The sequence below is a fragment of the Hippopotamus amphibius genome, chromosome X, assembly GCF_030028045.1.
Source record: "Hippopotamus amphibius kiboko isolate mHipAmp2 chromosome X, mHipAmp2.hap2, whole genome shotgun sequence".
Taxonomy (NCBI): Eukaryota; Metazoa; Chordata; class Mammalia; order Artiodactyla; family Hippopotamidae; genus Hippopotamus; species Hippopotamus amphibius.
Window position 1 is genome coordinate 77,449,116 of NC_080203.1, and position 13,229 is coordinate 77,462,344.

At 54.7% G+C, this 13,229-nt stretch overlaps 2 protein-coding genes across 8 annotated transcripts in view; both read right to left on the minus strand.

Moving 5' to 3' along the window:
- DLG3 (discs large MAGUK scaffold protein 3) overlaps positions 1-1,091 on the minus strand; it is a 62,825-nt gene extending 61,734 nt beyond the window's left edge. Inside the window, exon 1 of one of the 2 annotated variants that reach the window (XM_057717959.1) lies at positions 854-1,091. The gene's annotated coding sequence lies outside the window, so the exon portion shown is untranslated. The remainder of the gene's footprint in view (positions 1-853) is intronic. The other variant, XM_057717960.1, reaches the window with a different exon arrangement.
- A 931-nt stretch (positions 1,092-2,022) lies between these two features.
- On the minus strand, positions 2,023-12,552 carry GDPD2 (glycerophosphodiester phosphodiesterase domain containing 2). Of its 6 annotated transcripts, none has more exons than XM_057718012.1 (16): positions 12,430-12,552; positions 10,692-10,805; positions 10,313-10,416; positions 9,940-10,033; positions 9,714-9,773; positions 9,394-9,492; positions 9,117-9,210; positions 8,826-8,971; positions 8,625-8,707; positions 8,366-8,516; positions 5,447-5,668; positions 5,091-5,239; positions 3,357-3,504; positions 3,109-3,191; positions 2,799-2,827; positions 2,023-2,706 (listed from the first exon to the last, which is right to left on the minus strand). In XM_057718012.1, the coding sequence occupies exons 2-16, from the start codon at positions 10,794-10,796 to the stop codon at positions 2,654-2,656; spliced, it is 1,620 nt and encodes a 539-aa protein (XP_057573995.1). In that variant the 5' UTR covers positions 10,797-10,805; positions 12,430-12,552; the 3' UTR covers positions 2,023-2,653. The 6 variants fall into 6 exon arrangements, with proteins under 6 accessions (XP_057573995.1, XP_057574001.1, XP_057573996.1 ...); XM_057718018.1 differs by having other exon boundaries at positions 10,250-10,416; XM_057718013.1 differs by lacking the exon at positions 9,714-9,773.
- Positions 12,553-13,229: the final 677 nt, after the last annotated feature.

Consider the following 13,229-nt stretch of genomic DNA (forward strand, 5'->3'; position numbering starts at 1 on the left):
AGCATTCTGGCCCAGGAGTAGGTCCAAGCAGGCCAAAGCCGTGGGCACAATAATCCTTCCACTTGGGATTCATCTCTTCACTCTAAGTTAGTACAGCAGGAACTTCACTGTGCCAGAGCCCAAAGCCACGGCAAGCTTAGGAGTGAGCTGTGCCCGGCGTCTCATCGTGGTCTTTCCCTCAAGAGTTCCAAGGTAGAGATATCAGGCTGAGATACTGGCAGCCAGAGAGGTCCTGGTCCAGCCACTGCCCCAGTCCACAACATCTCCACAGCACAGGGGGACAGGGGGAGGCTCCTTGCTCCCTGTGCTTCTAAACTGAACTGGGTCGGGGCTGTGCCTCAGCTCTATTAATAGCCCCTTAGCCCAGCCTGCTAGCCCCAAACCCGGATGCCAGAAGCTATGAGTCAGCAGCTAAAAATAACGAGAGCAACTGCACCCGAACCCCAATGAGCAGCTCCCCTTGGCCCTCCGCCCTCAAGTTTTTGTCAATCTCAGTCACCAGTCCAGGACCCTATAGGGGTTAAGTGCGCCATAGCTGTACAGTCCTCCTGGGAAGAGAGGAAGGATGTGCGGTGGCAGGCTCAGGGCTGAGTCCTCAAGGCTAGGGGCTAGGGGCACAGGCTTGGGGGCGTTCTTGCCGGGAGTCTGTGAGGCTAGAGGCCTGCAGCTCAGAGCCTGGGAGCTGAGGTGGAGGCGGCGGGGGTTGGAGACCCTGGATGTGGTCAGGGTCAGGCAGGAATAGGAGGGGAGGAAGAAGCTGCGGGGCTGCGAGGCTGGGCGACTGGGAGGGGAGAGAAAGGTAGGTATGGGGAGAGGGGGAGGTCCATGCTGAGAGGTGAGAGCCCGGCAGTACCTGGGCGCCCCAGAGCTGAGGCCGGCAGTCGGTCTGAGGGGCGGGATCGGGAACGGGGAAAACTACGCAAATGCAGCTTGAAAAAGTAGTGTGTGGAAGAGGTGGTCCAAGGCCGCGTGGACCTCCGAGAAGACTGGGACCAGGCAGCGGCCGCGGCACGGGCTCCCAGCACTCCTCCCACCTCCCAGCCAGTCGCACGCCGGCGCACCCGCCCACCGCAGGCCAGGTATGTTGGCGTGGACGGCGGCCTGTGTACGTATGTGCATGTGTGTGCACGGCGGGCACCGGGCCGCGAGAAGGGAAGGGGCGGGGTCCGGAAGGAGGAGGGGGCGGGAACACAAATTCAAACTGGCTTCTGTCCATCCTGAGACCGGAAGTGGCCCGGGGCATCCTGGGAGTTGTAGTTCTCGGGGCTGCCCTGCAACCGAGGAGGGTCTTGTCCCTAGGTGACAGTGCCGCCCCAGGTCCCCGTCTGGCGAGAGAGGAGGAATTGAGAACTGAACCTCCTGACCTCATCAGACCCTTATTTCCATTTCCCTTTGTGTGGAGGCATGAACCGGGGTGAATGTGGGTGCGGTGGGGTACTGAAGAGTCAGCCAGAGCCCCCTCCTGTCCTTGTGTTTGCCTTAGCCCCTCTCCCACTTCTACCAGACTCCTTATCCTAAGCCAGCTCCGCGCTGGTCATCTTAACTGTTTAGCCCGGGGACTGACGAGCAGCAAACACACCGGGGAACTTGCTCCTCGAGGGTAAGGTGGGCCCGGCAACCTGACCCTGTGCGCGGCCCAGAGAAGCGAAAACTTGTGGAAATCGAACCATGCCCTCGGGGTCCGCAGCCAAGGACACAGGTCCCCAACGGGCACGAGAAACAGGTGGCATTCAGCAAATACGTCACGGGTGACGACTGTGCGGCCCGCCTCTTGGGGCAGGTTACCACAAGGTGGAGCTACAGCGCAACTCTGCACAGCGCGCCTGGGCCACACGGAACGCCCTCTGTGGCGGCTGCGCTCCTGCTTCCCACTTGCACCCTTTCATTGCCCCAGGCGGTCCTCTTGCCACTTCCAACCCACGATTCTCATCACGATGACCCCTCAGTGTCATGTCACATACAGCCCTAGATGGAAGGTGCATCCTCCACCCGGCCCCAGCCCTGAAAAGATTAGATTGTGCCAAATGGGCATTAAATTCATTGAATAACAGATTAATGGACAGGATTCAGTAACCAATGTGTCTTGAAGAAAAGACTGTGCACAGCAAAAAGCCACCTGTAGGCACAGAATTACATGGCTAGATGGGCCCTTTGGCCACCAGCCTCTAGGCAGGAAATCAGATAAATTGAATGTCAAGGGAGGCAGTGAATGGAGCCAGGTCGCTATCTCCGTCATCTTATAGTTCTCCAGGAAAGGCCGTTTTGTCATCTCCTTCAGTCACTGTTCCAAGCTGTCCCATCCCTGACACCCTGTGCCTTCTACACAAGAACACATGCACACGGATCTGAAACATTCTCTTGGCAATCTCCTTGTCTCTTCTTCTGTTCTGGTTTCATTTGGGGAGAAACTTCTCGTGACTCCGTGTCTTCCTAACAACCTCAGGTCAAAATCCCAAGGGAAGCAGATTCCATGGAAGCTTGGGGCATGCCCACCATCTGGGCAGAGGCCCCTCATAGTTCAAAACTTCCTGTTGTCAAAGTTCACCCCACACCAACCCCACCAACATTCCACCTCAGCCATTCTCTCCTCCTTGCTGTTGGCCAATGCAAACAGACCTCAGACCTTGGCTGGTGGGGGCCCAGGACAGGGCATTCACTCCATTATGAAAGTGTTGATCCTGGTCAGCAGCACTGCTGTTTCTAAGCCTGGGGAGGGAAGGGTGGGGGGGGCATATAGGGAGTGAGCGATGGGAAGGCTAGAGGAGGAGAAAAATTAGGTGAGGGGAGAAAGTTCTTACCGGTTCTCTCTCTCTCCTTAGCACATCTCCTGTAGGGAGAAAAGCTTCTCATTGTGAGTTCAGCCAACTTCAAGCACGACCTTTTGACCCCAAGTTCCCCCAAACTGCCTTTCCCAGGTTCAAGCCAATTGGTTGTATAAGAAACCAAACAATAAAAAATTAAAAAATAGAATTTCTAAAAAAAAAAAAAAAAAAAAGAAACCAAACAGATGAAACCCCAAGCCCCAGGCAATGTTGAGTCTGAATCAGCCCCATCACCAGGACCGTAGGGAGAATAAAGACCAAGAAAGCTGAGGCACAAAACACTCACCGTTGGAGGAGGAAGGTCCACAAAAGCAGTAGGATAGAGACACAATTGGTAATGATCCACATCATTAGGTAGATCTGAGGGGGCTGTGGGAGTAGAAAAAAGCCCCTGTCAGTAGCCAGAGCCACCCATATACAGATAGAGGTAGTACACTGGGGGGGGATAAGTAAGGTAGAGAGGGACAGGGACAGGCTTAAGGAGAAGCAGGGATGGGAAAAGAGGAGGAGGGGTGACAGTCCCAGAGCCCTTACAATAAGCCAGACAGGGTAACGCATCTGCTGCAGCAGCTGGCAGTCGTTGGTGGTGACCGAATCCACTCCTGCACACCAGAGTAGGGAGAAGAGCCAGGGCTTGTTCACTACAAATAGGTTCACCGAGACATTATCTTGGTGCAGTGCCCTGTGGAGGCCGGGAAGAAATAGGGAACATCCAGAATTATGGGGCTCCAGGCATGGGAGGGAGACAGCCCCTCTCTGTACTTGAATCTACAGTGTCACTGCCCCAGAGCCATCAGTTCTGCCTTTGCATAGCAGTCCCTGACCAACTCTGTCTCCTGGTGGATTCCACCTATGGGTCCTAGCTTTGCTATCTGGGGCCACACAAATGTGTCTCTCCTCTTTGTCCCCTGACATCCCCTCAGAGGTCTGAGGGACAGTGACCACATTCCCCCGAGTCTTCTCTTCTCCAGGTCCTCAGCTCCAGTTGCTTCAGCCGGGGCTGGGGATCTGGCTTATCATTCCCTTCACCATACAAACCTCTCTAATCTGATCTTACTCTAATTTACCAATGTTTCTTTTTGAAGTATGGAGCCTGCATCTGAGCGTGATATCCCAGGTGGGCTGGGACCAGCTTCGAAGAAAGGAAAACTCCTCCTGCCTTCTGGGCACTATGCCCAAGTAAAGGCAGCCCAGGGTCAGGCTAGTTTTCCGCAATGTTACGTGCTGCTGGTGACTCATTCATTAAGCAGAGGGTTCAATCAAAGCCCCGGTCTTTTTTACACCTGTTCCTACTAATGCCAATGTCTCCCTCTCTCGTTCTTGTGCAATTGGGCTTCTCTTGGACCCTGAATATAGGTCTTTACATGTATCTCTGTTGCGTTTCATCTTGGTACATTTGGCCCGTCATCTTAAGAGTGCTTAGACCTTTTGGGGCCTCCATTTTCCCATCAGTGTTTTCATTACCAATTCATGCCTTTTGGAAACATGGTCAGCAGTCAATGTTGACTAGGACAAGATGAAGGGGAGGGCCAAACCTGATGTCGTGTCTCCTCCCATGGTGACAACTCGGGAAAAGTTCCTTAAAATACTTAATATGATAACTGGGCTATCATTCAGTGCACAGTTTTTTTGTATCTGATCACAGGGCTATTATACGAGGCCTTGGCAACCCCATGTTTTGAAGTCTATCATGTTCCCTGGCTGGGTCAGCTTCTGGGGCCCAGCTCACATCTGGGACTCTCTCGCCTCTCTCCCCTGGACCCATCCTCTCTTGCACCTGTCTCTTTGGTGTAGAATGAAAGCTAAAATCCTTCTGGTGGCCAACAAGGTCCTACCCAGTTTGGCCCCTGCCTACCTCTCCAGCTTCGCCTTCCCCTCACTCATGAGGCTGCTGTTCCTGCTCTTCTGCAGCTCTTCCCATTGTCACGTCTTTGTGACCTGTCAGGTCTCAGCGCAGACCCTACCTCTTTAACCACTCTTCCTACTGTGACCCTCCCTAGCCCCTCTCCCCCAGTCTGTACTACATCTTCCCATTTTTCTTCTTCAGGTCACTTATCACTATCCAATATACATGTTTTGTGCAGTGGTTTATTGTCTGTCTCTTTCACGCCCAAAGCCTGCAATAAACAGTACATGACCCATAGCAGGTGTTCAATAAATATGTGTTGTATGAGCAAATGAATGAATGGCCTTTGCCTTCCCAGCCTTGACTCTACCCTACCATTAAGCCTCACGTGATTCCCTCAGCTGCTTTCCTCTGGCACTCACTTGATATCCAACAGTGGCAGGTCTTGATAGGGGAGGTTGAGAAACTGGGGTCTCTCAGTGCTGTGGCCTCCCAGATGTCCATATATCTGGCGCATTTGGGGGGCCTGTTGTTGGACATGATCCCGATCTTCATCCGGTAGCCAAAGGACCTGTGGTTCAGGGTGGATGGGCGTGAAGCTGGGGAGGGCCTGGGGATCCCGGGGGTGGGGGCAGGGGCAGAGAACTCTGGCCGCAGATGGGGTATATGAGCTGGGGTGGGGCCCTGGGGTTCGGGGAAGCCCCAGCATTATCATCGTGGCCTAGGGAAGGCAGGGGAGAGGGGCAACAGGGGGCACTTGGGGTCCCGGCAATATCACCATGGCTTGGGGCACCCCTGAACTCAGCACAGTCTCCAGTGTCTGGTTCACAAAAGTGTCATGGTATGTGTGGTTTCGTGGGGGGCGGCGCAGGTCAAACATGACAGAAAGGTTGAGGGCTTCAGCTTCTTTCAGTAGCTCTTTCAAGGCTGGCACTGTCTGATTCTCAGCGTCTTTCCGATCAGGGCCTGACAGTTGCTTAGCCCCCCAGAAGGGTCGCCTCTATAAGAAGAAGAAAATTATTTCAAGGCCAGAAGAAGCCTCCAGGCCATCCCCCATCCCCATTATCTTCACTCATTACCCCCACTTGGTGCACAGCTTCAGCCCACTGTGGCCAAGCTGGCCTCTTCTAGACCCTCTGACATTTTACTCTGACCCTAACCTCCTCCCCTCTCGGTTTCCTAACTTCCTTGCTCTCACTACACTTTCTCTTTGGTCTCTGAACCCCTTGGTTTCCTTCCAATCCATCCACCCCTTTCGGGCCACACCTACATCCCCTACCCATGGTCCACCCACAGCTTGAACTACTTTTCCACAGCCGTCTCAACTCCTTGCCTGCCCCGTCTGCCCCACAAATCCCAAAGTCTGAATTCTACAATTGTCCGCCTCCTCCACCCCTAGAATCGGGGGGCGGAGCATACCACGTGGGCTGTTGGCACTGTAGTCCTATTTTTTGCTCTCAGTGCCACTTAGCCATCCTTTTACTTGTTCTTGATTTGCTGCCTCTCCCATTCCTCCTGGTGGCTGTTCCAAACCTCTGCCAATCTCCTCTCCTCCCCTCCCCTTGAAATCAACAAATGACCTTACCTCCTAATCACTGACATGGAAAAAGTGAGCTATCAGCACTTATTAGATGTTTACTATGTGCCAGGCAGTATTAGAAGCACTTTATGTGTATTAATTTATTTAATCCTCCTGATAATCCTACAAGGTAGGTATTGTTACTATTCCCATTTTATAGATGAGGAAAATGAAAAACAGAGACCCTAAGGAATGTTGCCTAGGCTCACACAGCTAGGAAGTGGTGAAGCCAAGATTCAAACTCAGACATCCCTTACTCTTAAGCACTCAGCTATGTCTTAATCACTCAGAATATGTACCCAGCTGAGGGGCTGGATTACAGGAGATGTTTCAATTTTAGGTTACTTCTCTGACAATTTTTTTTTTTTAAACAAGGAACTTGTATTACTTTGGTAATCAAGAAAAGAAGAACTAAACAAATTAAGTATCCTTTTAAATATTTTCCATCACCTGCAGGATCGAAGTCCACACTTCCAAGCCTGGCGTTCAAAACCCCCCAAGAGGGGCTTCCCTGGTGGCACAGTGGTTAAGAATCTGCCTGCCAATGCAGGGGACACAGGTTCGAGCCCTGGTCCAGGAAGATCTCACATGCCATGAAGCAACTAAGCCCATGCGCCACAACTACTGAACCTGTGCTCTAGAGCCCATGAGCCACAACTACTGAGCCCACGAGCCACAACTACTGAGCCCATGTGCCACAACTACTGAAGCCCACGTGCCTAGAGCCCTTGCTCCGCAACAAGAGAAGCCACCACAATAAGAAGCCTGCGCACTGCAACGAAGAGTAGCCCCCGATCTCTACAACTACAGAAAGCCCTCACAGCAACGAAGACCCAATGCAGCCAATAAATGAAAATAAATTAAAAAACAAAAACAAAAAAACCCAAAAAACCCCAAGACCAAGCCTCTGCTTCCCCAGCCCTTGGTCAGTCTCATCTCCCACAACCCCCATGCATTTTTATCTCCTGCTTCCACTGAGCCACTGTTTCATTCTTTTTTACTTTTTTTATTTCTTTATTATTATTATTATCATTTTTTAAACTCTTTATTGGAATGTATTTGCTTTACACTCTTGTACCCGTCTCTGAGGTACACCAAAGTGAATCAGTTGCATCTACACATATATCCCCATATCCCTTCCCTCCCGTGACTCCCTCCCAGCCTCCCCGTCCTGGCCCTCCAAGGCATCTCCCATGAAGTTGATCTCCTCTTGTTATACAGCAACTTCCCACTAGCTATCTATTTTACAGCTGGTAGTGTAAATATGTCTATGCTACTCTCTCACCTCGTCCCAACTTCCCCATCGCCCCTCACCCCAGCCCCATGTCCTCAAGTCCATTCTCTACTTCTGTATCTCCACTCTTGCCTGTCACTGGGTTCATCAGTACCATTTCTTCAGATTCCATATACATGTGTTCGCATACAGTATTTGTTTTTCTCTTTCTGGCTTACTTCACTCTGTATGACAGACTCTAGGTCTATCCACCTCATGACATATAGTTCAGTTTCATTCCTATGGCTGAGTAATATTCCATTGTATATATGTGCCACATCTTCTTTATCCATTCATCTGTTGATGGGCATTTATTATTATTTTTTTCCCGCACCGCCTGGCTTGCAGAATCTTAGTTCCTCAACCAGGAATTGAACCCGAGCTCACGGCAGTGAAAGTGCTGAATCCTAACCACTGGACCACCAGGAATTCCCACTGAACCACTTTTTGTTCCCTGGAAGTGCTTCTTCATATTTCTGGGCTTTACACACACCCTTCGCTCTGACCAGAATTCCTGTTCCCTGCCTTGTCCATCTTAAAAACTACTCTCGCTTCATATGCTGCCCAAGCATCTTCTCGTGTGAAACCACTGATCCTCTCCCACACTCCCCCTGCCCAACAGTGACCTCTCTCTCTTCTCTACCCAGTGAAGACCTTGTTCTCACTGGAGGTTTCAATTCTGATAGCCTGTTGCCTAGTCGCTTTCCTTGCTAGGAGGGAATGCCCTGAGGGCAGAGACTGTATACCTATCGCCCAGCACAGGGCTCAGCACATGCTTGTGAATGAATGACCTCTGCCGTGGGTGCCCCTGCATGTGGCTGCCTCTTCCGGAAGGCTGTCCTCACCTGTAGGAACCAGGCTCCAGCATTGAGTCTCTTCAGCTCAGCCCAGGAGAAGTCGCTACTATGGCTATTGACTCGGTCTGGGAACACAGAGGCCACATCTGTGGTTCTGGTCAGACGCTCATCATGCATGAGGAAGGGGATCCCATCGGAGCTGCAGGCACAAGAGGAGTCAGAGGGCCAAGCTCTGGGGCTGGTCATCATTTCCAGAGCCCCCCTGCTGTGTCACTTGGGTGGGGGAGGGTGCCCCAGCTTCTCTCACCTGACCATCACGTCGGTCTCAAACACAACAGCTCCACATTCAGCTGTCTTCCGCAGGGACATCAGGGTGTTCTCGGGGGCCAGCTGGGAAAAGCGAGGAGGTAGCAAGGAAGGGTGGGAGCCTGGGAACCCAGAGGTCTGGTTGCAGCAGCCTGGAAGAGCAGACCCTCCCTGCCCTGCCAGCATTCTGCCCAACACTCACCATGGGGGCCCCTCGGTGTCCTATCAGCTCAGGCTTGGGGGATAAGTCTTTGGGTTCCATGATACAGGCTGAGGAGATGAATACGGGCACCAGGTAGATGGCCAGGGCAACTCCAAAAAGTACGAGCAGTATCAGAATCTTGGGACCTTTGGGGAGTGGGGGACAGGCTATGGAGAAAGGACAGAGATAGGCCCTGGGGGCAGAAAGCAGAGTGCAGGTGCGGGGAACGGAGCCCCAGGAGGCAGAAGCATTGATGGCCAGTGAGAGTGCGTGGAAGGGTGGAGTTGGCACCTCTTTGGTGGATACGGTAGAAGGTATCAGCCACCGGCCAGGCCAGGAGGGTGATGCCAGCAACTGCTCCAATATGAAGGAATGGGGCTGTGGCCTGTGGACGAGAGCTGGTGAGGAGGGCTCTTCTCCCTAGAACCCCTCCCCTTCTCTTCCTAGGACCTGACTTTTGAAGTTGAGGGCTACCTGGAGTCTTGGGGCACCCGGGAGCAAGCTGTGTCCTGGGTTTGGCCACAGGTGAAGGAGGCTCCCCCCTAAGCGCCGGGTATCAGCAACTCACCTGCAGTGACAGACGTAAGCTATGCCATTCCTCTCGCCATTTGACCTCCAGTCCCACCAGGCCAGCGGCCACAAGAAGTATAATGAGGAGGAGCAGCACCTGGGGGACCAGGGAGGAGTGGGGCACTCGTGGCAACCTGGGCTGCCCCTTCCTCTATGAAGACAAGACCATTCCCTTCTCCTGACTCATCCGCTGTCCTTCTTCCACGCAATGCATATTTACTGGGCTTCAGGCCCTGAGCTCGCGCCCAGGGATAGAAGAACCATCTAAGCGCCGGGCCCAGTGTGCCCCTCCCGCGCTTGCTCCCATCCCCACTCTACCTTGTGGACGGTGTGCAGACACAGAGGCTGGCCACACAGCCACAGAAGCAGGGCCAGGAGCTGGGGGCAGAGGTGGTGGGAGTCGTGAGGTGCCAAGAGGGGTCCCTGAGTGGGCTTCCCAGGCTGACACCTCCCTCCTCCCCTCCCCTCAGTGGCCAGGGTGAGAACAGGGCAGAGCCGAGCAGGAAGGAAGGGCTAAGGTTAGGCCAGCTGCCCCTGGACCCACCAAGAGCAGGGATGCGTAGGTGACCAGTAGTGAGATGACCAGCAGGAATGCCGGGGACCAGTCCATCCAGTGTCCCCAGTGCTGGAACAGGAATCTGTGGGAGGGGAGAGGGAGGTGCCGAGTGGGGGAAGGACGGTAATAGTGGCCTGAGGGGAGTTGGGCTGGGTGGATCCAGGATGGGGGCTAGAAGGGAGTGAGGGGAAGCCCTTCATGGGGTCAGGGTCTCCAAGCACTGCGGAGACTTCACGGAAGGGTTTTCAAGGGGACTGGGTAGGTGGAAAGCCAGGCAGGGCTGGGGATGACTGAGCACCCAGGGGTCCCCGGGTGGGGAGTACGTTGACATGTCTGCTGAGGAAGGGGGTCCGTGACACACTCATTGAAGTTGTGTAGGTCATTGAGGAGGATGAGCACGACGTAGAGCCAGCCCAGAGAGAGGAGGAAGGTGAGGAAGAGCAGGCCGAACCAGATGCACTCGCGCTGCAGAGGAGCAGGAGAGACGCTCACAGCCCATCCCCACTGTGGCTCAGAGTCCCCAGTGGATGGTAGCTCAAGGGGGCTTCCTGCCAGGCGTGGGGCTGCTCTGCTTTGCAGATAGTTCTTTCCATACTTGAGGGGATCTTCCTTCTGGGGAGAGAAAGCCCCTTCCCCACCCCCTTCCCTCCGCTGCCTCTGAACACACCTGGCCTTCTCATCCCCTCCAAGTGGCCTCTGCTCTGGACTCCCCCGCCCCCGCCGCCTCATCCGTACTTCACCTTGTTGGTTTGCGTCCTGTCTTTGGGACGTTTCTCCCAGTGGCAGCTGTACAGGCAGTGGAGGCAGTGGGCCCAGACGGAGCAGCAGCCAGGGGACTCACCCATGGCGGGGGCCTGGGGGGAGGGACACCGGGCTAGCAGGAACCCTGGCAGAAGGCGGATCCCAGCCTCCCTCCAGTATATGTGAGGAGCCTGGGGGAGGAGCAGAGGCCTGCGCTGCTGCTCAGCAACCGAGGTCACAGCGCAGGCCCCGAGGGCCAGATTGGATGAGGAGGGGAGCAAAGGGGACAGTTTCCAGGGTCTTTCTTTCCCTTTTATCTGGACACCTGGAAAGTCAGTGGGACACCCAGGAGGTCTAGCCGCCAGGCAGGATACACACCCACTCTCTCCTTTTAACAGCATCCCTATCTGGGGATGGAGTGCTTGCCTGGAGTGGGGACTCAGGAGGAACGGCCTGGGGGGGGGGCAGACATGGTTTAGCAAGTCGAGGCAGATCTGGCCAAGCTTCAGGCAGCCCCATGTTGAGGCTTCCACCACAGGAACCAGGAGTAACCTGAAGCACAGGCGCCAGTCCTGATCTGGGACTGAGGGGGCCCTGGCTAGTGGCTAGTTGGCCAGTTGCTATGGATACAGAGATTGCACACATCATAAAGCCCTGAACTGAAAGATTCTCTGTCTCTGCCTCCCAGGGGCAGGGGGCACTACCAATAAGGGGAAGTCTTTAGGGGAACGGGTTGCCTGGGTCACTCCCTACCTTCTGGAGGAAACTTTTTCCTGCCTGCACACACCTTGAAAATCTAAGCCTTTGCGCTCCAGTCCTGTCCCTTCCTGCCCAGTCATCCCCCCACCCCAGCCAGGAACCCAGTCCCCGCCTTTCCCCTTTCAGAGGCCCCACCCTCTGAGGTCACTTTGGTGAAAGTACAACAAATACAGGGCAAAGGTGTGTATGGGGGGGGTGTGGTTGTCTTGGGACAGGGGATCCCTGGACCTTGAGCTTTGGGGTCAAACTGAGACCAAGCTGGCTTTCTGATCTCCAGACGGGCTGGGTATGTGATTGTGATTCTACACGAGAAGGTGTGGGACTTGTGTCAGCATTTGTATGTGAGTACGCACTAGTGGCTGTCAGTAAAATGGGTTTCTAGGTGACTTGGCGTATGTAAAGGAGCCCCTGGATACACCCAAAGTGTGTGTGGTCTGAGGAACACGAGCCCTTGCCTTGTCCTCTGCACTCCCCCGAGGCTGTGGAGTCTTAGGGGATGCACAGTGGCCGGGGCCCTGAAAGGAGAGAGGGTGTGGCTGTCCTGAAACAGCCCTTCTTACCCTCCGCTTGCCTTGGGAAAGCAGGGTTGGGGTAGGGCATGGAAGTTAGGGGGCTGAAGCTGGGGGGAGGGCTGGGGAAGGAAGGCTCTCCCCTCCCTGACACCCCTCCCAGGAAAAAGCCAACCCAAAAGGAGGCCCTCCGCCTCGTCCCATGCTGGGACCGAGTGGTAGTAGCCTGCCTTGAGCTCCATCCATACTTTGGGTCTTGCCCCTGCACCCCAGACACTGTCTTCCACGGTCCCACCTCCCTCCAGGAGATGTCTGTAGGATGGGGTCAGGATCTGAGCAGTCAGAAAACTCCAATAAGTGGAGCTGACCAGGGGTGCTGCTCAGTCCCTGGGCCCAGTCCCTCCAGCAGTAGCTGGTCTCCACCCCGCCACTCCCGCCTGTGGCCCCCAGCCTTCCCGAACCCTCACACCTTTTCTCAGCAGCAGCTCCGCTCTGCTCTCTGCTCTCTGCTCTGCACTGCACTGCACTGCTTCCCAGCTCCTTTCCGAGTTGTCTGCCTCCTCCCTCTTCCAGTCCTTGGCTCAGCCCCACCAGTCAAACAGGTGGCACTGTTGCCACCTACAGGAGGCTGTGTGGGTCTTCTCCCAAGGCCTGCAGCTGCTCCGTGGCCTGTGGTGTCTGTGCCCGGGCGGTTGGGTGGGAAGATGGGAGGGAGGAAGGGGGAGGGCGAGCAGATCTGCTTCTTTACTTGCTGCCGCTGCCGGTCAGGGGGCTTGGGGTGAGGAATTCCTTTGTGCAGCTTTCCCCATCCCTCTGTCCCTCCTCCTGTTCTCCTCTCAGTCACTGCTGGGGCTTTGTCCTGGCTCAGGGAGGCGAGGGCTGAGGGCACGGGTGGGCGGGAAGCTGGGGGGAGGTGACCACACAACTTTGCGACTTGGCAGTGAGCAGAAAGGGCCCAGCCAGCCCCCTGGAAAGGGGTGTATGTGTGTGTGAGGAAATCTGGCATCCAGTCTCAAGCTCCCTGGGAGGATAGCCTTAATTCATCAGCCTCCCTTCCCTCTTGGGATCCTGCTTCCGCTTCTGCAACGTGCATCTAGAAGAGAACTGAGTTGCAAGCCACTTCCTGTTTCACCATTTCTGGATTGGGGGTCTCCATGGGCCTTGTGGGGCCTGGATGACATGAGCAGCCCTTCCCTCCCGTCCCCATCACCCCAGAAAGGAGATGCTCATTCAAGACGTGCTGAGATTTGCATCTTCCCACTGCCTGGA

What these genes read in the sequence shown, in the direction of transcription:
- GDPD2 (XM_057718018.1), bottom strand. Translation starts at nt 10,796, where the DNA reads ATGGGTGAGTCCCCTGGCTGCTGCTCCGTCTGGGCCCACTGCCTCCAC. An exon ending in CCCCACCCGGGGACCCCTGG is followed by an intron (nt 10,034 to 10,249) that starts GTGCTCAGTCAT and finishes CCCCTCCCACAG; the next exon opens with ATTCCTGTTCCAGCACTGGG. An exon ending in GCTTACGTCTGTCACTGCAG is followed by an intron (nt 9,211 to 9,393) that starts GTGAGTTGCTGA and finishes TCTCGTCCACAG; the next exon opens with GCCACAGCCCCATTCCTTCA.